Genomic DNA, 23,500 nt, shown 5'->3' with positions numbered 1-23,500 from the left:
GCACGAGTTCTCCATTGAGGAGATTCTTTGGGATCCGCCCATCATCCATTCTCACGACATGCAGGCATCTCTGTTTCAGCAGTGCATACATGCTAGGGATTCCAGCACATTCCAGGACTGTGTTGTTAGGAACTTTGTCCTGCCAGGTGATGCCGAGAATGCGTCGGAGGCAGCGCATGTGGAAAGCGTTCAGCTTCCTCTCCTGTTGTGAGTGGAGAGTCCATGACTCGCTGCAGTACAGAAGTGTACTCAGGACGCAAGCTCTGTAGACCTGGATCTTGGTATGTTCCGTCAGCTTCTTGTTGGACCAGACTCTCTTCGTGAGTCTGGAAAACGTGGTAGCTGCTTTACTGATGCGTTTGTTTAGCTTGGTATCGAGAGAAAGAGAGTCGGAGATCGTTGAGCCAAGGTACACAAAGTCATGGACAACCTCCAGTTCATGCGCAGAGATTGTAATGCAGGGAGGTGAGTCCACATCCTGAACTATGACCTGTGTTTTCTTTAGGCTGATCATCAGGGGGTTGCACTGGATTGGGCAGTTAGTTCCCATTCCCTACTCTAACACCATTTTAACGATGTGTACCTGAAACAACTGCATATGTTTTCCCTGTTTACCCTGTGATAGAGAGTTTTCTGGGACTTGGTCTCTGGGTCAAATGCTAAGCAGACATAGACTCCTTTAAAAGCATATAGAAAATTTATTTACATGCTATTTACAGATTAAGAATAGATTAGGATGGATACAGGTTCAAAGTTACCCCATGGTGGATCTTTGATTTCTCTCCGAACCACACCCAAAACTCCTTTACTTATACTCTGTCACAAACAACTGACCCATGTGATATACATGTCATTTCCCTCTCCTTATTTGGCATACTGGTGCATGGTTCCAGCCCTAACTGGGAAGTCTGTCAGCCATGTATGGAGAGGTTTCTGGCCTGCAACTTTGATTACATAAAACCCTGGAATGTTCCTTTTGGGAAAGCTATGATGCACATGTTTTTCTCTCTCTGCAGGTCATCTTGACATAATGACTTTTCCTATCATGGTTTTAACAGAAAACCAGTCACAATTTTGGCTCCTAAAACTCCTAAAACTTAATGCGTAACATTACCAATCATGAATGAAACTTCCTAAATCACCACTTTGCTGTGGAGAACCCAACAATTGCGATCCTGGCCTATATGCCACCTGGGGCCAGAACTGCAGAATACAAACCCCCAGGAGATTGCCATCCCCCACTTACTGGTCATGTCTGGGTCCTCACATGGCTCTCTCTAGCCCTCTGAAATCTTCTAAGGCCTATGGAGGGCCGCTAAACAATATTTAGTTTTTGTCGGAAAACCAGAAGTAATGTTTAATGGTCCTCCAGAGGCCTCAGAAAGCTTTCAGAGGGCCACACTGCAAGAGGCATTCGTGGCCCTCAGAAGGGCTCCAGAGGGCAAGTGGCAGCAGGGATGGGTGGGCAGCAGTGCCACCCCACAGACAAGGTGCCCCAGGGCATTTGTACTCCCTAACCTCCCCAGGTACACCAATGGAGTCCAAGTAATTTAAGCGTATGTGCCCCATTCACAGGTGATGGTTCCTTGCATGTACTGTACTAATGAAATGTAATTTTGTGCCTGAATTTTAAATGCATCTATCCACTTGTAAGTTTTCCAACACTTAGAAGGTTAAACAGTTTTCATACCACCAACCTAAAGAACTTAAGAAGAGCCCTGCTGGATCAGACCATAGGCCCATCTAGTTCAGCTTCCTGTATCTTACAGTGGCCCACCAAATGGTTCAGGGAGCACACAAAACAGCAAGATACAACCTGCATCCTGATGCCCTCCCCTGTATCTGGCATTCTGAGGTAGTCCACCTCTAAAATCAGGAGGTTGCACATAGCCATCATGGCTTGTAACCCGTGATGGACTTTTCCTCCAGAAATTTGTCCAATTCCCTCTTAAAGGCGTCTAGGCAAGATGCCATCACCACATCCATGCCACACTAACTACATGCTGAGTAAAGAAATATTTTCTTTTGTCTGTTCTAACTCTCCCAACACTCAATTTTAGTGGATGTCGCCTGGTTCTGGTGTTATGTGAGAGGAAAAAGAACATCTCTCTATCCATCCCCTGCATAATTTTGTATGTCTCAATCATGTCCCTCCTCAGGCACCTCTTTGCTAGACTGAAGAGGCCCAAACGCTGTAGCCTTTCCTCATAGGGAAGTAATCATTCTGGTTGCTCTCTTTTGCTTCTCCACTATATCCTTTTTGAGATGCAGCAATCAGAACTGGACACAATGTTCCAGGAGTACTACCATCGTTGTACAATGGCATTATAATATTAGCCATCTTATTCTCAATACCTTTCCTAATAATCCCAAGCATGGAATTAGCCGTCTTCACTTTTGCCTCACACTGGGTCGATGCCTTCATCAAGCTGTCCACCAGCACCCCAGGATCTCTCTCCTGTAAAATTAAAGAATCCCAAGTGGTAAGTCTTACCACTTAATCTTACCACATAATACTACTTACATAGAGTTGTCATATCACAAGTACAAATCACTCTTTTCCTCCCAGTCTGTATCATCTGTTTAAATGTTTCTAATGAATCAGTCAGTTGTATGTTGTCCTGTATTTTGTCACTCCAAAATAAAATGAAAGAACTCCATGTTTTAATAAATTTATCAACAACCTGCCCCCTTCCCAAATCCTCAACACATTAGCTAGTTTAATTAAACATGCCAGATCTTAATTAACCCCTCTAATATAGTAGAAGGACCTACACTTCTCCACTGCCTACTAATAACCTGGCAGCTCTAATAAGAGCATAATCATCTCCTGATCCTTTGGCAACACAATCAATTTCAAATAACAAAAGAGCATAATTAACAGAATCAAAGGTGAGGTACAGCCTGTCATAATCATAATATGTTCCACCGTTAAGAATGGTTCAGATATTGAGAACTAATGGCATAATAACCCCTGGATTATGTGGTGATGTTGTTGTATTCTATTACAATGTCCCTCATAATCTTCATGCCTTCCTAGCCAAACAGGGTGAAGGATAGGCCAGACCTCTTTTCCTTGACATCTAATTTTATATGTAAGGAGAGTCCACACTCCTCCCTGGATGGAGGAGCATTCACTCATGCAGTCCACAACCCTCAATCAAAAGTGGTACAGTCCAAGAACAGTGTCACCAAATGCTGCATTGTTTCGAAGAGATGACGTAGCTCAGTGGTAGAACACTTTGTCTGCAGGTAGAAGGACCTGAGATCACAGTCCCTGGGATCCTGAGGTAGAGCTGGAGGGGAACCCTAGGTTGAAACCCTGGAGAGCTGTTTCAGGTCAGCCAGCCAGGGGCAGGGGTGGGCTGGCTCAGTAAAAGGCAGCTTTGAATACTGTTGCCTAGAGGGTTTCATCTTTTGGTCCTGCAAAGGATGCATGTTCCATCCCTTCTCAAGGCAGTGACTTGGAAACTAAGGGACTTGAATCCCAGCCAAGTATACAACACAGGAGTGCAACCCAAAGCTGAGCCCCAGCCTGAGCTGACACTGCCCCTCTTTTGGGGGGCATGCTCATTTTAGGTCTGCAACATTCCATGCCTGTGAGCACCCCATCTCCCTCTCTCTACCTACCTCAGTGCAGCAACACCAGCTCTTTTCTAGAAGTCCAACTGGGGTTGCTTCCCTTTCAGACAGGCTGGGGGCAGGTGAAAAGAGTAGCTGTGATGGGGACCTTTTCTCTGCTGGCTCACCTTTCCAGAAGATTGCCATGGCAGTGGCCAGGAAGAAGAAGGATGTGGGGGCTGCTGTGAACTTTCTGCACTCTCTCCTTTTGGTAGGGGGAGCACATGGGAAACAGATCACTGCGGTAACTCCTACTCCCACCCAGTGGCTTCCTGGATCGGAGGGCGAGTGGTCAGGTGGACTGTGGCCTAGGGGAAATCGTAGACAAGTGCAGTGTGTGCAGAGACCCCAACTGGTCACCCCCTCCAGCCCACCACTCAAAACAGCCACTTCAACAAGCCTCATGACTGGGCCGGTCTGCACACGCAGAAATATTTGTGTTATTTATATGATGCCCTCTATCAGTACAGTGCCAATGGAACCTTTTCTCCCTTGTGAAATAGTGGGGCGCGGGGGGGGGGGGGAGAGAACCAGAGTATGACTGTGGGGGACAAAAGGGGTTTGCTAAAGGCAAAATAGTCCTGATTTAGATTGACCCTCTTCCCCACCCTGCAGCTGTTATTTGTGAAAGTTAAGACTGTCAGCAATTATGATAGACTTAGCATATCATGTCATTTGGCCCATACCTAGCAGTAAGCCCCGCTAAACTTGATGGGATTTACTTCTTAGTAAATATGCCTAAGATAGGCTGCACATCTGTGGTCTTTTTCATCCCTGCATTCTGGGCTGATTTTAGAAGCGTCCTGATCTCAACCGAAATGTCTCTCTCTGCCCCCAGGAGAAAGTCACTGCAGTTCATGAGAACTCTGCTTGAAAGGGTTCATTCATTCCGAGATTTAAAAACATGGATTCTTAATTGGACACATCCCCTGCAGGAGAGAGAGAGAGAGAGAGAGAGAGAGAGTTCACTGTTTCCAGCATGGCCGTTGTCTCTTGAATCAGGCAGTTCTTGAGAAGAAATTGTTACCTATATTCATATTTCTCAAGTCGTCACTTGTGCCAAAATATTGTGTTCTTTTATTTTCATTTTAAATGTTTGGTTCACCAATTAATTGGTCAATTAAGAGAGAATTGCCATATAAAATCTGTCCTCAGTTCACAGCTCTATTGAGAAGCCATCCTGCACTGGGGCCCCTTGTTCTCCAAGGGGGCATTTGAGAGGAAATGCTCTCTCCAGTTTCCCATCCTCCGCTTGGCTGCCTGGAAACCCCAGCTGAACGCAGCTGTGTGTCTTCTGACTGCCAAGGAAGCTGGGATGTTTTTACCTTTGGGGTCTTCCTTCACTCATTGTATCAGTTTGTGGCCTTTTCAGAAAAGTGGCCTTTTCAGCCACACTAGACGATGTTCCAAAACCACCTTTCAGAGCGCGATACCATAGTCTCTCGTGACTGAAGGTTGCCAACAGTGTATCAGTTTGACTGGACAGGACTGAGAGACACGATCTTGCCCTTTCAAGAAAGGAGAGGGATGTTTATAGAGAGACAGGATTTGCCACAAGCGTCTATATAAATGTTGAAACCTCAAATCCTGGTTCTTTGCTGCAAAGCAATATGCAGAGGAGGCCATGTGAGCGGCCTTAACCCTTTACAGTCCTTAACCCCTCTCTCACCTCCTGCTTTCTCCCTCTGTGTTCCACCTCCAACTCACTTCTCTCACCTGCAAGGCTCCTTCCAGGCACATACTCACCTTGCAAAAATATCTGGAAAGCCTGGGGACAAAGTTGCTTGGAGAAGGGGGAAGCAGTGATGGAAGGGAGAAAATTAAACATCCCTCCTCTTCCTCTCCTCTTGTCTGAATCAACCCTCCCTTTGTGCTTCCAAAACCAACTGTGGGACCAATCCTTCCATGGCTTTGCACTGAAGTAGTGAGACACTGCTGGTTTTGCATGTAGTATTGGAGTGTTTTCCTCCTGGTTGCAGGTTAAGTAAAAGTAGATTTATGGTCCAATCCTACAGGCTACTTACATGCTATGATCCACCTTGTAACAGCACAAATGTTGCACTACTGTCACATGCTACACACTCACAGGAGGAAACCATCTGACACATGGCTGGTGCAGGTAAAGTGATGGAGGGGCAGTTCAGGAAAGGATCAGGATGGGGAGTGGTGATGGTTCAAGGGCAGGAGGGGCATTCACACAGGCTGGACCCCATGCTGGCCTTCTTTCCTGACCTGGACCCACCCTCTCCTCAGACCTATGCCATCAAAATAGCTGGCATAAGTCCAAGGAGAGCCATTGGTGACCATGAGACCTACTGGGAGGTAAATAAAGACACATTTTCACATACCTCTTGTCTGATCACTCCCCCCACCATAGCATGCAGTGCACACAACATTGGTGGTGCTGCATATTATGGCAGCGGGTAGAATTGCGCTAGTAATGCTTCCTGGAAAGGGAGAGGGTTGTTACATTCTCATTCCCTGATGCTGCTGAGATGTTTTCAAGTATATCCTCTCACCCTCTGGGATCTCCATAAGAGAGACTTGATTTCAAATACATAAATTCTTTTTAAAATCCTGGAATAAGAGACTTGAACAGGCATGATTCCTATTTCATTCGTACATCTTACCAGATATCCTAGGCAAACAGTCCAATCCTATGATGTTTGATTAGAATTATGTTTCACTTAGATGAATGAGACTTATTCCCAGGGACGTGTGCACAAGATTGTAGCCAAATATTGTTGACAATACTGTTTGTTCAGTTCATCCCTCCATTCCATTGTGCTTGGGCATAGACCAAAGCCAAAAGAAAAGAAGCTTGACATTTAAACTCTCTCTTATTTCATAATAAGGGGAAATATTAACAAGGATACTGAAGTCTATTTTCATAATATTGGAATTGTAGACAATAGAAAGGATTTATGGGATGCATTTGCATCAGTAATAGTAGTTCTTTGATCAGTGCTGCATCTTATAAGAACAGGAAACAAAGATAGAGCAGAGATCAATTGCTGAGACAAAGAACTTAGACAGTATTTATAGTCCACTATTGAGTGCTTTACAGCCCAGTCCTACTTGGACGCTGAGCCAACAGCTCACAGATGCTGGCAAGATGGTATCTGTCATATATCCAAAGGCCTTTCTGACTATACCATGCCAATGGCACAGTGATGCCATCACAATAAGAGTCAAATGCCAAGCCTGTCCTAGCAGAGTAATGCTGACACAGTAATACCCCCGGGGAACGTGGAAACACCAACACAGCCCTTTACCCATGGAGCAGCATCCTGACATCAGTACATCATCAGCATGGTATTGGCATGCCGTCAGCATGTTCTCCATGTGACATCCATGTGTCATAGGAGACAATCACTACATCCAATCAGCCCCAGCACTTGCAGGCAGAGAAGTGCAGCCAGGAGTGAGGGGCAGGGGGACATGCAGGGCCAAGGAGTGACGACTAGTGGCTGACTGGGGTAACAGCCCCCTGCCAGCCACTAGAATGACTACAGGCACCACAGCCAATAATGGCATCAGCAGGCATGGCTGTTGGTATATTGTCCCACCTGCCCTCCTGCCTCTGCCCACCATATACCCTGGCAGCAGAGAAAAGACAACAGATAATTTCTGAGGATCTTCCCACCTAGAGCCCAAGACGTCATGGAGTGAGTCTATGGGGGGGCTCCTCCCCCCATAGAGTCCCAAATTGAGGCTAGCTGAGGTAAGAAATACCTTAGTACAGTGGTTCTCAAACTTTTAGCACCAGGACCCACTTTTTAGAATGAGAATCGGTCAGGACCCACCAGAAGTGACATCATCAAGCAGGAAATTTTTTAACAATCCTAGGCTGCAATCCTACTCTCACTTACCCAGGAGTAAGTCCTATTGACTATCATTGTTAAAAGCATATACATAGAACCCTGATAGAAGTAGAGATCTGTCACATTTCCCCGAATACAATCACATACCACGGCAGCATCAAGTTAATACATTAAAAATAAAATAGTGAAATGAATGGGGACACACCTGAAATGGGCTCACAACCCACCTAATGGGTCCTGACCCACAGTCTGAGAAACACTGGCTTAGAGAACTTATGCCCACTTTAAGCTAATTAATCCCCACCCCCACCCCTGGCTCAAGCACAGCTAGCTTTAGCAGTGTATACACTGCTGTATATACTGCTGTACCCCAGCACCAGTGGGAAGGTGACTGGTAGGTGGTTTGCCCATAGGCTGCAAGGTCCCTCTTCCCAGTTCTCAAAGCAGCAGCTCCTCTAGGTTCAGCAGCGCCACCTCTGCTTTCCACCATTCAGCAGTCTCTGTTTGGACCAGTTAGCTAGTCCATGAGTCAGTCCACCAGTTTGCTGCCCGTCCACCAGTCCATTGGCCTAGTCAGTTTAGTCCCCTCTTGCCTCCTTTCCCCCCCCCCCAAACTCTGCTCCTACTACTACCCACAAACTCTCACTGCTCCAGGTGCTGCTTTTATCCCTTTAATGACCTGGCTGCTTCTAGTGGCTGCAGCTATAGCAGCACACTCAATGCTAATTAGAGCCCTGGGGTTAACCCTAGATTTCCTGGCTGATCTTGAGAAAGGGGCTACTGCTAGCATGAGAATCTTCCATGAGAATGCATTTCCAATACATATGGCAGCAGGAGAAAGGATTAACTCCTTCCTCCCTGTGTGCCACAGTGATCTCAACCTGCAACCCACCGACCCCCACAGCTGCTATTACTTAAGTGATGCTTCCAGGTTTAAGAACACCTTTAAGAAAGACAATTTAGTGAATGTTTTACTGGACCCTCCAATGGCTAAATTAGATGTGATGAGGAAATCCTGTGTTTGAAACTCTTTTTTAAAAAAACAACCAAGAGGGTAGAAAGTGTTAAACCTCCACCCACATACGCCATTGCCCAGTTCAAATCTCTCTCTCCCGGAAAGAAAACGACAATTAGAGTTCCAGTCACGGAACACCCACATAATGTCTAGTTTGGCGTGCTTGCCTTTGCTTGGAACAAACATTATTGCTTCAGAGCCATTACCTCGGACTGACAAATCTGAGTGTGAAGCTTTGCTGAGGCAAAAGTTAATACCATTGCTGTTACTGAAAGCCTGGGAAAAATATAGAAACAAGCTGAGTGCGGGCATCTCCCCATTGGGATTAGCCGTCAGAGACTAAAATTTTAATTTGGAAGACACAGTTGGGGACTTCTCTCAGTGGGAAAAATATAATGATTCTAAATCTGAAGACTTGGTGGAACATAATAACTACATTATGCACAAGGAGGCTAATTTGAAATCACAGGGCTGGATGCCACTGGAGTATGTGTGCCTCCAAGTATGGTGTTTTTGTCTTAGAGCAACTAAGGAGTGTTGATGGTCAGTTGAGAAGGTTATTGCAATGTGAAGGTTAACACAACATTGGGGGAAAAATTGCTGGAAAGAAAGGAAGGTTGTCACACCTGTATAAGAGCCCAATCCTGGCTCAACGTGCCGGCTTACCGCCAGTGCGCACTGTCACAAACATGCCATAAGGCACAGGGGTAAGCACCTGTGTTAGCCCAGCGCTGGCCAGCGCTGGGCTAGCGCTGGGCGGACACCTGGCTTCTGCCACTCAGTGGTTGCATGAACTGCTGAGGCATGGAGAGGAAAGCAGGGGTGGGGGGAGAGAGCGGGGAGGAGGTGTTCCGGGAAGGAGGGAGGTGGGGACAGGGTGGGGAGGAGGCATGATGGGGAAGTGGGGAGAGGGCAGATGGGAGGTGTTCCTGGGGGAGGGAGTGGTGATGGAAGGAGGCGGGACTGGTGGAGTGATGCTCTGCCAGATCCAGAGCGCTCGTGTGGGACTTGGCGCCCAACACGAAAGCTCTCACTTCACTGCCAACCTTTGGTTGGCGGTGAATTGAGTAGCCCCATTGTGGGGCTGCTTTTCTTATCCAGGAGAAGGGGACAAAAGTCTCCTTCTCCTGACGTGCTGTCAGTGGCTGCCATTGGTGCGCAGGATATGGCGGCGGCTGTTTTCTATGCCACCGCAGCCGCGTGCCACGGGAGCTCAGGATTGGCCTGTAAGTCAGAATCTGATCTTGTTAACCTCTTTTGGCTAGAAACTGTGGTAGGATCTAAACATACAGACGAATGAGGTGGGTAGTCCTGCAATGACAGAATGGGCCACACCAGACTGTAGATGGGGGGTAGTGTTTTTGAATGCTCCTCTATAAGTAGAAAATTTTTTTTGATAGGGTGGAGCATTCAACAATAATCTGTCTATGATCCGGTGTGGTACAGTCTACTGGCTCAGAAAGTTTCCACTTCTTTAGCTGCATGGGTTGATATGCTGTGGACACAAATGTATCAGCTAGAACTTTGGGGAGAATTCATAGGTGATTCTGATAGTTTGCATTACAAACATCATTCTGCCTGTCTGATTTATATTCATCTTTTAGGGGAAAAAAAAATTCAGCAAAAGCCGGTGTACGCTGTACTGCTGATACACAACAACTCTTGCAAGGTTTTCAAAACATACTTTCAAATTCTGGAAATATCATTCTGATCATGCAGTTTTGTCATGTATGCTGAAGCTGTTCTCATTCAAATATATTGGCTGCAAGCTGTAGGAGCTATTTTTCTAATAACAGGAATAAGGCTTGAATTGAAAGGAGAATTCAATATTAAGATTGAGGATGGCATTCAAGGGCCAATCAATAACTTTGTTACAAACTCCTTTGTTTGTTGCATAAATTGTATTAGCACGTTGGTGGAAAGCTGCAAAGGTGACTATGGAAGGGTTAATTAAGGTTCTTGAAGCAGCTGAGGTGTGTGTACATTGCCAGATGAAGTGGAATGAAGGTATCATTTTGTTTTTTCTGCAGAGCTGGATGAAATCCCTTTAGGTTTTGTTAGAATTCTCATTGTAATAATGTGATAATTGTATTAATTGATGGAAGACATCATCTGCTTTAAGGATTTGAACGTGTGTGCGCGCGCGTGTGCGTGTGGAATGATTCAAGAAATGTTCAACTCTGCTGGTGGGAAGGGTGGAAAGGAGAAAAGCAGTTTGGGGGCAATTTTAAGAGGAAAAATTGCTGTCAGAAAAAGAGCTGAGCACCCCCTCCCCTTTCTACCTGCCCTTCCTCTGCTCCTGATGACGGCCTCCACTGCCTGCTTTTTATGGAAAAAAATTAGGGGAAGTTATATGGAAGTTGATATAGCATGTCATTTGGCTCAAAACCCACCCTTCCTTTCAGCTACAGCAGAGGTTTTCAAACTGGAGCATCGTGACGCCCCAACCTGAGGGCCCTGGTCCTTAAGAGGCAAGGGCAGCGAGGAGGCATGGAGGAGGCTGCTAACGGGGCTGCAGGGACTGGGATGCACTCACCAGTCCCTGCAGCAGCCATCCTGGGGTGCGGGGAGCCCTGTGCGAGCATCTGCATGGCTCCCCAGGCTTTTGGAAGTGAAAGTGGAGTGATTGTGCCACTTTCACGTTTGGAAGGCTGGGGAGCCCTGCAGACGTTCGCACAGGGCTCCCCGCACCCCCAGGAGGCTGGAGGCGGCTCTGGTAAGTACAGCCAAGCCCCTGAGTGGCACGATCCTGGGGATCACGTCACTGCCTTTCCCCCATCCCCACTGCCTCCCCCCCTCCCTCAATGACTTACAGCAGCTCAAACACTCCAAGAGAGTTTGAAAAGCGCTGACAGGTTGGCTGTGGATGAAAAATACAATTGAGAAAAAACAGAAATGGTATTTGGTTGTGTGAAACCAAACTCTGAATACTGGGTTAAAGCATTATGCAAGTTTTTGTTGGCAACCTTCAGTCTCGAAAGACTATGGTATCACGCTCTGGATGGTGGTTCTGGCACAGCGTCTAGTGTGGCTGAAAAGGCTGATTCGGGAGTGACAATCCCTTCCACACCGGGAGCAAGTACAGTCTGTCCCTGGTCTGTCTCCCTGGCTATGGGCCTTCCTTCTTTGTCTCTTAGCCTCAGACTGTTGGCCAAGTGTCTCTTCAAACTGGGAAAGGCCATGCTGCACAGCCTGCCTCCAAGCGGGCCGCTCAGAGGCCAGGGTTTCCCACTTGTTGAGGTCCACTCCTAAGGCCTTCAGATCCCTCTTGCAGATGTCCTTGTATGGCATCTGTGGTCGACCTGTAGGGCAAGTACAAGTACTTGCCCTACAGGTAAGTACAAGTACTTATGCAAGTACGCTGGTGGTTAACTATAGGAAGATCTCCAGTGGGCTGTCTCTTTCTGAAGCTCTTCAAACAGAGGATGGAGAGCCATCTGTTGGGGATGTTGTATCTCTGGATTTCCTGCATTGAGCAGGGAATTGAATGTGATGGTCTGCAAGGCCCCCCCCCCCAACTCTGTGACTCTAGAATGAATTAAGGAAGTCATGAAACAGCCAATGCCTTTATTATAAGCTAACAGAATGGCTGCCATTATGACAAGAAGGTTGGCTGTGGAAGGAGGAATTATTTGCTGTAAGGACCCCAGACTGGGGGAAAGGTATATCTTTGCATACTGTGCACAGAGACCGCCATTGCAATCCATGTGGAATCCCTGCCAGTGGATGCCAAGGCACCAAGTTAAGGGTTGAGTTTTATCTTCACTACAACAGTGTCTCTATGTGGAGTGCTTGATTCCTCTCATTGAAGTGAATGAGTATCATTCATTTCTGTGGGAAAGGTAATGGGGTGGAGTGAGATGTCCATAAGGCACCCCTTTACTCTGAGAATCAAGTCTGCTCCTGGCTTCATAGCTACGTTTAATCTGTGTAGTTCCAGCCTAGGTTTTTTTCATCCATCATCATGACATCCATTGTGCAGGTCTGGGTCTGGTCAGTCCTTAGTTGTGAGGCTGTTTGAGAACCCCAAGGATGCTTCCAATAGTGAAGCATAATGAAAAGGAAGTGGAATATAACTGTAAGAACATAAATATGTGGACATGGGGGTTATATATGGCAGGGATCATTAGGGGTATATCTCTCTGGGAATCCCTGTCAATGAGGGGCTTTGCCACACAGCTTAAAGGCAGTGGAGGGCAGGTGTTCTCACCACAAAAGTATCCCTCAAGTGCACTCATTCATGTATTATTATTATTATTATTATTATTATTATTATTATTATTATTAACAGTATTTCTATACCGCTTTTCAACTAAAAGTTCACAAAGCGGTTTACAGAGAAAAATCAAATAACTAAATGGCTCCCTGTCCCAAAAGGGCTCACAATCTAAAAAGATGCAAAAAGAATACCAGCAGACAGCCACTAAAACAGACACTGCTGGGGTGAGGTGGGCCAGTTACTCTCCCCCTGCTAAAAAAAAAAAAAGGAGCACTCACTTGAAAAAGGTGCTCCTGAGACACCATCAGGATGGAAGGTAAATCTGCTCTTACCCTTGGTCATCCAGCCATTAAGAATCAAGCCTGCCCCTATTCGAATAGCCCTGTTCTGGGATCTATTTCTTGTTCTAGTGGGAGAGAATTTTGGAAATTGGCTTTATCATTCTTTCACCTATGGATCCTGTTGGTCTCAAGTCTTCTGGGCAGTGAAATGGGGCCACCTACAGGCAAGGTAGTGGCTTCTACATGCTCACCATATTAAAAAAACACAACTCATTTGCAAATGAAAAGAAAAAGGGGGGATGAACACATCAAAAGTCTCAACAAGGACAGAGTATGCAGGAGGAGTCCTGCAGAGGGCAGGAGGTCTGGTCTAGAGGGTTGAGCCTCCATTTGCCTGAAGGTAACATCCGAAGGTCACCAGTTCGAGGCCACCGGCACCGTGCGACCTTGAAGCAGCTGACAAGCTGAGCCGAGCTATTCCATCTGCTCTGAGAGTGGGAGGATGGAGGCCAGAATGTGCGACCAGATCAAGAAAAAAACATCTGAATGTTGTGGTTTCTTGAGAGATAGAAACCTTCTTTCAAATTGTAAAAATCCCTACGGGGATTTAAAAATTGCCTGCCTATGTAAACTGCCTTGAATAAAGTCTAAGGAGAAATCTGAGGACCAAGAAAGGCTGTATAGAAATACCTGTATTATTATTATTATTTTATGCTTTCAAGCAGTTTTCAAGCAGTATAGAAGTTTTGAGGGCAGAGAAGGGGGCCATCAATTGAGGGGGAAGAAATAGGAAGCTGAGGAAGGGGGAATTGGCCTGCTCGAGTTCCTAATGGCTTAGAATATGCTGGAGACAGTGGTGATAGTTGAGGAGATAATTCTTGGGAAGTTAAACCCTCCCCTACCTGCACTATATGAGGAGGTTTCTGGAGGGCTGAAATAAGAGAGAACCCTTTTTTCATTTGGGAGATTACCACCCCACAGACATAGTAGTCAAGCTCCAATTGGGGCAACCTGCCATGGATACTGGGTGAAATCTGTACAAATGGATCAGTCATGAGAGTAGATAATGAATGCTATTGCCTAATAGGGGTGACATCCATATAGAAAACTGATGGTGTGTGAAATGTTCCTCAGAAAGAGGGACCTCACTGAACACAAAAATGTGGCAGAAATATCCAGCTTTGGAACACCCCCAGGAAAGAGTGCTGCATGTTTACCAGATCCCCAAAGGATGGAGGCAGGCGATTACAGGCACACAGAGCAAAAATACTGCAGTCTACCACACCTAACATATGTCAGACAGGCACACACATTTGGAGTGACTGAAGGAAGTTGATCTGCAGGGGTCAGGAAGAAGTGCCATGAGGGATCCCATGACAGGATCACTCTGTGTGATACTTAGTCTGGTCCTGAGTGGATATGGTCAGTTACACAGCACTGGCATAAGCTTTAGCAGCAGTGTAGGAGAGCTGCTATAAGCCATACTCTGAATGTTCTGAAAGCATTTTTGGATTGTGTTCTTCAAATTAGGTCAAGAAAGCTATGGGCAGTGTATAGATTTTTTTTTTTTTCTGGTGGGGAGGTAAGGAGGAAGGAGCCTGGCCTGAGCCTTAGATCTGCCTCTGGAAGGAAGTTGAGTGTTCCCTTATTCTGTGCCTGGGGCAAGACTGAGTGAGACTGCTGACTAGGGAAGAAAATGTATGTTCTGTATCAGGGGTGGCCAAACTGCATCTTGCAAAACACATGCAGCTCTTTGACATTTAATGTGCAGCTCTCAGAAATATGTTGGCTGAGCTCCTTTTTTTTTTTTTTTTTTTTTGCATCACAATTAATATAAAAGGTCAAGAAGGAATTTTCAAACTTTTACTGGGTTTAAACTGAAAGGATTAAAATTTAAGTTTAATGTTCTTGGTGAGTAAATATTTTAAAAGAATTTAAATGCTTTTTAAATATTGTGGCTCTCAAACCTCTGATGTTTATCATGTGTGGCTGTTACATTAAGCAAATCTGGCCACCCCTGCTCTATATGCAGAGCTACTTGATTATATAATAAATCTGTGCCTGCTTCTTTAATGGGGAGGGTTGCTAAAAGAGTGTGGTTAAAGGAGGAGAGATGGGACTATAAGGCCAAGAGCAAAAGGAAGGAGGTGGACAACAGAATGGGGGCAGTGAATGGGTAGAAAAGCTCATGACCAGGGTGAGAGGTGGCAGTGAGAAAGGCTGGTTTGTGGGGAGCTGATGAGCACAGCAACTGCTTATGCTGCCCAGGGAGGATGCAGCTTACATTTCTTGAACTTTGGCTCTCAGAAAGGATGGAAAAACAAGAGCCTTGATCCCCAGCTCCAGTAAATCCAGGGCTGAGCTGGAATGTGAACCCAGGGATTCCTTCTGCAGAATATTTGTTTCCTCATCATTTTCTGGACACTTGGATTTCTCTTTCTTAGAACTTTCTTTGTGGTTTCACATACTGATGTGCAAGACTTGTAAGCATGGTTAATCTTGGGGCATATCACCAACAGCCTGGTTGTCAGGATCTGGCAGCCTTGGGACTGCAACACAGGCTTTTCCATAGAATCCACTCAGCCTATCCTAGGAGGCCAGATTACATACCATCAGATATTGCTCAGGGCCTGATTAGCTCCCAGCCTGCTCTCTCCATTAGCCAGAAATTGCAAAGAGCACCTTCTCTTCAGTCAGACATGCTGCTGAACGTTTGCAGAGACAGAGGTTTACAGACAACAGAAGGTGGAACTGCTGCTTCCTTAGAATAAGGTGTGGTGAGATGTGCATGTGTGGACTCTCGGGCCTTCCTTGGAGAGGGTTGCTAGGTCCCAACCCAAACACTAACTGTTACCAAAATATGTATAACAACTGCCTTGCTGGATCGGGCCAACAGTCCAGCCAGTTTTGTGCAGTTTTCAACAGCAACTGGCTAGGTGGCATCAGAGGATCACAAATAGCATGTGAAGGTGACTGCCCTCTCTATGGGTTATTATGCCCAGTCTCTGGAACTAATGTCAAGTCATTTTCAGGACTAACCATTATCTGATAGACTTATGCTCTGTGGATCTGTTTTATCCTTTGGAGAAAAAGAAAAAACCCTCTAAGCTAGTGGCAATCACATCTTGCGGCAGTGAGTTCCATTGGTTAGCTATGCACTGTGTGAACTTTAAGCACTTGAAGGCAGTGCTACAGTATGCAGCAGTGGCACTTCCTGCCCATCTTTTGAATGGTTCCTTTGCTCTCCTGTCTCTCTTGCCTGCTGCAGTGAGCAGAAGGGAACAGTAGGCAGAGGACCTGGTGAGGCAGGGGGGTACCTGTGCCAGAGAGCCTGGGCTCTAAACCTAGGGGCATGTTTCAAGTTAGCAACCTAGTAGGTTCAGACTCAGGTGTTGCCTTGGAGGTGAACACAGACAGCCATTTAACCATGTAGTAACTTACCACAGTATGCACTTCACCACTTAGTAAGTGGGTTGCCTGCGCGCTCCTGTTGTAGAGACAAGTTTGCATTTGTATTGAGTGCAAATATTTTGTAAAATGGACATCTGTACATCCGCTTATGATTCTTGAGATGGTAAAGTCTTAGGGTCCAGGTCATTTTAAATGGTTATGAATGCAGGCACCTTTCCCATTAGTGTTTACAGGATTTTGAGTAAAATGGTCAAGAACCTGCCATAGGCCAAGCCATACGGTAGTGCAATTGCAAGAAATCTCGCAACCTGGATAGATAAGAGGAGGAAGTTTTTTTTTTTTCAATCCTGTAAAGATACCAACGTTGTACAGAACAAGCTGTGCGCCCCCTCCTGGTGGGAGCCAGCATTGCTCATCCCATGCCCATACAAGCAATTTTTGCCTGCAAGCAAAATACTGCTATTTGTAGGTACTGAAGGGCTAAAGCAACACCAGGCAGTAGCTTCCTTTCTGTGCCCTTTGCTGGTGTACAGGCAGGAGTATGAAAAGAAAGAATGGTTCTGAGAGAATGGTTTGGGGAGACCTTGCATAATGGCGAGCACCCAGTCTATACAGATCCCCTCAGATATGGAGAAACTCAGTCTGAAGCCCCATGAATTACTTTACTTGGGGATGGCAACTGCTCAGACAGGAAACCCACTTAGGCCACCCTTCCTGCTGCTCTGTCTCCTGCTTGGGCAAGTATGCTCTCCTGGGCTGGTGCAGGCCTAAGGTAGGTCCATAGGAAACTCACAGCCAGTCCTGAAGCAATCCCCCAAGTCAGAGTGGTCTGCATGGTTGGCCTGAGACGTTTTGGTGATGGAAGGGGGAAATCTGAATAGCAGCTCCACACAAATGGGGCCCAGGGACCATCCACTGAGAAATTCTTCTATACAAGCACTATGGGAATGACAGGAAACTTCATAGGAACACTATACTTTTAAGCTATCATTCATTTTGGTGAGGCTTGTACAGGAGAACATCCAAGCAGTGGCATAGCCAGCAGGTGACTGGGGAATGGGCTGCTCCAGGTACCACACCAGAAGGGCGTACCACACGAGGTCCAGCCAAGATGCTATGGTCTCCTGACAGCTTTGCAATCTACCTGCCACCCCCTTCCTCCTCCTTTAGAGGCTCGAGCCTACAAAGGAGAAGGGGGGGGCGGCGGCAGTGAGATCACAAAGCTGCATCCATCACCATTGGCGCCTCATGCTCCACACGCCTTCTCAATTGCGAGAACGCAAAGAAGGCACTTAGCCCAGCTAGGAGCTGAGGGGCTTTGTCAGTGGCTTGCAACCTGGAACTGGCAGTGATGTCATCATGTCATTGCCAGTTATTTTCACATCTGCATGCTGGGAGGGGGTGATGATGCCACGAGTCACCACCCTGGGCTGCAGAAGTAGAGACACTGCTGTGTCCCAGTGAATTGTGCCCTATGGATCAGATTTGTCCATCTCCAACTTTCTAGACTCTGATGACACTCAGAATGGTTTGCCTGAGATAGCTGCCATCACTTGATGTGGGTTAGTCACTGCTACTACCTCTGGTTCAGTGCAGGTCAAGACAGACTTGTCAAGACTTTCACATCTAGGGCCACTTCCAGTGCCAGTCGGTGGTCTTTTGATACCCGAGGCAGAGCATTTAATGGCACCCCTCCCTTCCCTAACTTATTCTGTTAAAATCATCCAGCCATTCATTTTGTTTCTTCTTCAAATTTTCTTCCCTTCTTTTCTGGTAGGAAAGAAGAGCTATCCATGGTGCCATTTCACCTTTCTTCCTCTGCAGGCCATCTATGGGAACGGTACTGGGTGAGCTGCCATTATCTTGTTGCCCACAATCTGATGCGTAAAGCAGCCCACTTCATCCTGCTTCACAGAGGGGCACAACGCTGTAACTACTACACATCTCTGCTCTGTTTGTTCCTCTTTTCATTTTGAAACAAGGGTGCTGAAGGAAGAGGAGCGGCAGAAGCAGTGGCTGATACTCCGGGGGATAAGGGGGGGGTGCATTTGGCATGCTGCCTCAGGCACCTCACTGCAGACTTGCAATGTGCACCGATTAATACTGTAACATTTCCTGGGCATATCCTTGCTTATGCTGTGGAAACATGCAGAGAAGCACAAAAGTCTGTGTTGCATGCTCATTCATAGCATAATGTGCAAAATGGCCTGAATGGAGGAATCTCCATTTTTCCTTCCCATTTTTGACTAATACAATTTCCTGATTTTTTTTACTTCCTGTAGACTGTCAGAACAATCTACATTGATGTTTCCAATGTGGTGATCATGGCAACTGAAGCTGGGCAAGAGAAGCAGGGGAGGTCAAGGCTGTTTGCAATTGAGCACAGCGCCTTTGCAGGCTCTGTGTGCCTGGGCTACATTTGGGTTGTAACAGAGACAGGGCCTATTTGGTGGCAGCATCACGTCTATGGAATTCTCTCCCCAGAGAGTTAAGCCAGACTCCTGTCTTTAATTACCATTAAAGACCCATTTTTTTCCAAAGGCCTTTTGAAATAATCTTTTAGATGAGTGAGATTGTGACCCATTTTAGACTGCTGCTTTGATGTTGATTATTTTCACGTTTATTGTATTCTTACATTGAGTTTTTTTGAGGTTGGGGGTTGTTTTTGAACATGTAAGTTGCCTTGTGCTTGTTTTTAACAAAGAAGTTGGCTTCCCTGTCCCCCCCCCCCACTCCCATATTATGGAAGGGTTTGTACCATGACAGAGTCAAAGTCAGACTGAGGCTGTGGATAGACACCCCCAAATTGAGACCCAGGGAATATGTTCTCTTATTCAGGGTCTCTTAGGTCAGTGAAGCCAGAGCAAAGAAAATGTATGGATATGTTGTCCTGGAAAAAGGTTACTAGTATTCATACCACGCTTAACCAATCCATACTTGCCCCTCACAGGGGCCTGATGAAGCACATTCCCTTCTGCACCTGATATGGGCTCTGAGCCCTGAGAACACACAGTCCACAGTAGCTTACAAAGGTTGGTCACATCCTTGGATGGTGAAAATCCGAGTTCAAGCACTGGAATACCCGACAGACACGAAGACAGACTGAATGCAGGCATACTTGAAGCCTTATCACTTATTTTATTGTTGTCCGGGGGTGGGGAGGAAGGCAATGTGGGATGAGCAGAAAGGCATTGGTGTCAGCAAGAACGAGGGAGGGGGCAGGGCAGGGCAAGAGTCGAGCGTGGGCAGATGGATGGCGGACAGAGAGACAGACACTCTGAGGTGAGCAGGACACCTGGGAGTGGGCAGAGCAGGGGAAGCGAGAGGGGTGGGGGGGCCCCATGGGCTTCCAAGGACTGAGGTAACATGGGACAGGCCTGGCGTGATTCATGCCAGCCTGGGGGAAGGGAGGTCCCCTTCCCCCACACACACGCCAGTGTCTCTATTGCTCTGAACTTCAGTCACAGTTTTATCAGGGGTGCAGGAATTGGGGAGAGTAGTGTGGCCAGTGCCTTGGCCGTGGTGTGGAAGACCTTCCTCCTTGGACTACAAGGTTCTGTCCTGGGCTTTGCATTGTTCTTCTGCTCGGGGAGATGGGAAACTCAGACCTATGTGTGTGTGAGCAAAAGCGAGAGAGAACCTCAGTCATTCTATTAATCCACACACACAAATGCATGCACACACACACATGTGCATAGAGTCCACTGCTAGGTGCCAGCTGGGATGTGTGCCAGGAAATTTAACAAGCATCTGGAATTTTATGCACTCCGGGTGGGGCTGGGCTTTAGGAGGAGGGGGGTGGTTTAATCTCCAGGAAATGACCTGGCCTCCTGGTTAATGTCCCACCCACTCAACAAGGGGTGGGGGACGACGACTGGAGACCCAACTCTGTAGAAACAGCAAAGGGGAAGGAAAAAGGAGATGTTGTGCTACCATGACAACAGCACAAACAACACAAAAAGTCAGCAGGCAGAAAGATGCAAGCAACTCCTAATGAGAGATCTCTCCCTTTTGCACAGAGGAGCCAGGAGTCTATGCTAAGAACCCTGCAGACACAGTTGAATGAACAACTGGAAGTCCCTCTTCCTACTTGATGAGATCGCAGTGTGAGTCCCATTTCCCATCCCTGCTGCTGACCCTGTCCCCTCCTCTTGAGGTGACGGAGTCCCGCTTTCCTCAGCTCAGATGAGGAAGGTTTCCTGGCTCTTCCAGATCTGATAAAAACAGGACTTTAAAACACACACACACACACACACACACACACACACACAGAGCCCAGATTCCCTAACCCTTCCTAACATGGGCAAGGAAAGGAAAAAAGGGGTGTTTGAACCCAGGTGCATGGATGTCACTTCTGAATAGGAAATTATGCTTTTCTGCACTGGGTTACGCCTCTCTGCCCCTTAGCGCAAGAGGAATGGGAAGCACAGTACTTGCTCTGTCAGTCTCTTGTCGAGGTGAAGCGGTGGGGGGGCACAGGGACCCCATTGCATGGAAGCGCAGTGATGGTGGGGCCAGCACAGAGAAGGGCAGGAAAGGAAATTGGGGGGGGGGATATGTACATGGAGGTGCCGGCCAGCATTATTGCAGTAGGGGCTCTTTTTCCTGAGGCCCTGTCTTCTGTCCTGCACACGCACACATACACACCCCCATCTCTCAGTGCAAGTGGACAATGGCTTGTATGAGTGGGGGCCCACCAGGGGGCCCTGTTAGCTCTGGGATGAAAGGAGATTGCTTGCTGATCAGTCCCTGAGGTACCAGAACTGCCTCCCCTTTTGATGCTCCACAGAGTCCCGGGGGAAGCACAACCGCTCCCCAGCCTTTCGTACCTCGGGAGATGTGATTGACACACGTGCGCTGCGCACACACACAAACACACACAAAGAAACACACCCCAGCCCAGCCTATGGGGGAACCCAGCACTTGTGCAGATTTGGCTGGGACCCCAGGTGGGGTTGAGAGCAGGTGCGCTCGTGTGTATGTGTGCATGTCAGGGCGAGACGGTCCCTTTTCTCTTCTCAGAAAAATAATTCCTTTTCCAGTTTTAAAAAAAAAAGTACATCGTTCCCATTGGATGGGGCTGGGCACCGTGTGACGTTGCCGGGGCCAGTTGCTAGTTGCCAGGGGGGCGGTTCCAGTGGTGCCAGGAGTCCTGGGATTGTGGCAGGCAGGTGGGTGGACGGGCAGCATCAGTACGGCGAGAAGAGGATGGGTCCATGTGCAGTTCGGATGGGCCCCGGAGCTGGGCGCAGGAGTGGATGCGTCAGAGGTGGGCCCTGCAACAGTGGTGGTGTTGGGGCTGGTCGCAGTGTCAGGGGCGTTGAAGCAGCTGCTGCCATGGCTGCTGCCACAGCCAGCGGACTGGGCAGCAAACCGGCTGCCAGTGACTTGGGAAGCTCCTTGGGGAAGGCCAGGGAGCCCTATAGAGACACAGACAGAAATGGGTATCAGAGACAATGACACCAGTAGAACCAGGTCGAAAGCCCTATTTGGTTATGAAGCTCAATGGGTGGCCACAAACCAGTACTGAACCAGGATGTCCGAGGGTTCAAATCTGAAGGATTCCTCCAGTTCTAATTCTGAAGCTGAACTTTGACTTTCAGTACTAGAATTTGACTTTTTAGTCCCGACACTGAACTTTGGTCTCAAAATTCTAAATGCACCTGTTCAGCTCTGTCATCTGGCGAAGGGTACTGGCTATCAGCTACACTCAAAAAAGGGGAGATGCAACCAGCTAACTTGTCCTGGGAAATGTCTCCACTCACCGGCAGCTCTGCTATGCCTCGCTGCTTCTTGTGCCGACTCAACAAAGGGTTGGGCTTCCCAGCGACTCCGTCCCGGTGACGCCGGCTGGAAATGTGCTATGGAACCAAAGAAGAAACAGACATGATGCTCATGAACAACCAAGGAAGTTCTAATGATCTTCCTCATTATTTCCCTAACCCCCATCTAGCCATGTGAGTGGAACTCAAAAACCGAAATCTCAACATGCTCATTATAGCCACTTCTAGATAAACTAAATTCTGTACTTGCACATTTTACCTTGGGTGCATACCTACAGGATAGCTAAGGTGTAAAAAGAAATGCCTTTAAACTTGGATGCTCCAGAAAACCCCACCCCCAAGTGTCGCACTGGCCCAGGACCTTTCAGGGCCTGATGCAGAAAATCTGAATGGCAGTCCCTGCCCTGCCACCCCCATGTAATATGTAGCACAAACTATGGAGTTTATCCTGTGTAAAGCTCACAACTGATTGGGAACTGTACAACAGCACTACCATGCCCTAAGGATCAGATCTATCTCCCACTCTGTTGGCATTACTAAAGTCCAAAATCAATGATTTCACTTTGCTACATGACAGGGTTGGCTCCCTGAGTGACTAGAGCTGGAACCACTGGCTAACTGTATGAAATAAGAGGTGCTGGGGCTCATGGTTGCCTGGATCCTTCTGGCTTGAAAGTCTCTGCCACCTAAAACTAGAGTCATATTCAGTGGGGAATGGAATGCACTCTGTACATGCTCAGAGAGGCACCATCTTCTTCAGCATTTATTTCACATGCCCCATAACTTAGCATTTAAAAAGTGATGCGGGGTCCTAGCTCAAAAAGAAAATTTTGGCTAATTCTGTATTCCATCAAATCCTCTTCAGACCTTCCTGTTAAAGATCTCTGCTGGCAGGTTCCATTGCTATGGTGTAAAGACTGGGCCCCACACCTGTTTGAGCTGGATCTCCGAGTTGACTTTGACATTGCAGATTTCACAGTGGAAGGTTCTCTCCTGAGCACTGGGATCTTGGCTGCCTGGCTCCCCTCCAGCTGCAGGGCTCAGGCGTGGATATGCCTTGATGGGCCCCAACCCACTACGTGCTTCCAGGATAGTCTTGTGCTTTGTACCTAGGCAAAGAGCAGGAAGCAGTTCCATAACTGGGAAAGTTTAAAAAATGTCCCTCTATGAAATGTCCATTAAACAAATCTTCTTACAGCATTTCATGTGGGATGCTTCCTCCACAGTGAATGCAATGTGCAAAAACAGTATATATTATAATCTAGCCCTTCAAAATACAGAAATTTAATCTATAGGTATCGGAAATTCATTGTAATAACAGGACTAATAACCCTATGCTTATAGGA

General features: G+C 47.1%; 1 protein-coding gene across 1 annotated transcript in view; it reads right to left on the bottom strand.

Moving 5' to 3' along the window:
* Positions 1-21,284: 21,284 nt before the first annotated feature.
* ZNF385A (zinc finger protein 385A) overlaps positions 21,285-23,500 on the bottom strand; it is an 80,709-nt gene continuing 78,493 nt past the window's right edge. Inside the window, exons 4-6 of the mRNA XM_066617089.1 lie at positions 23,085-23,263; positions 22,137-22,232; positions 21,285-21,791 (exon numbers count right to left, since the gene is read on the bottom strand). Of these exons, the coding sequence (XP_066473186.1) occupies positions 21,561-21,791; positions 22,137-22,232; positions 23,085-23,263 (506 nt within the window). The 3' untranslated portion in view covers positions 21,285-21,560. The remainder of the gene's footprint in view (positions 21,792-22,136; positions 22,233-23,084; positions 23,264-23,500) is intronic.

This window comes from Tiliqua scincoides, chromosome 2 (genome assembly GCF_035046505.1).
Source record: "Tiliqua scincoides isolate rTilSci1 chromosome 2, rTilSci1.hap2, whole genome shotgun sequence".
Lineage (NCBI taxonomy): Eukaryota > Metazoa > Chordata > Lepidosauria > Squamata > Scincidae > Tiliqua > Tiliqua scincoides.
The sequence above is the reverse complement of the archived record's forward strand: the minus strand, read 5'-3'. Positions and strand labels throughout refer to the sequence as shown.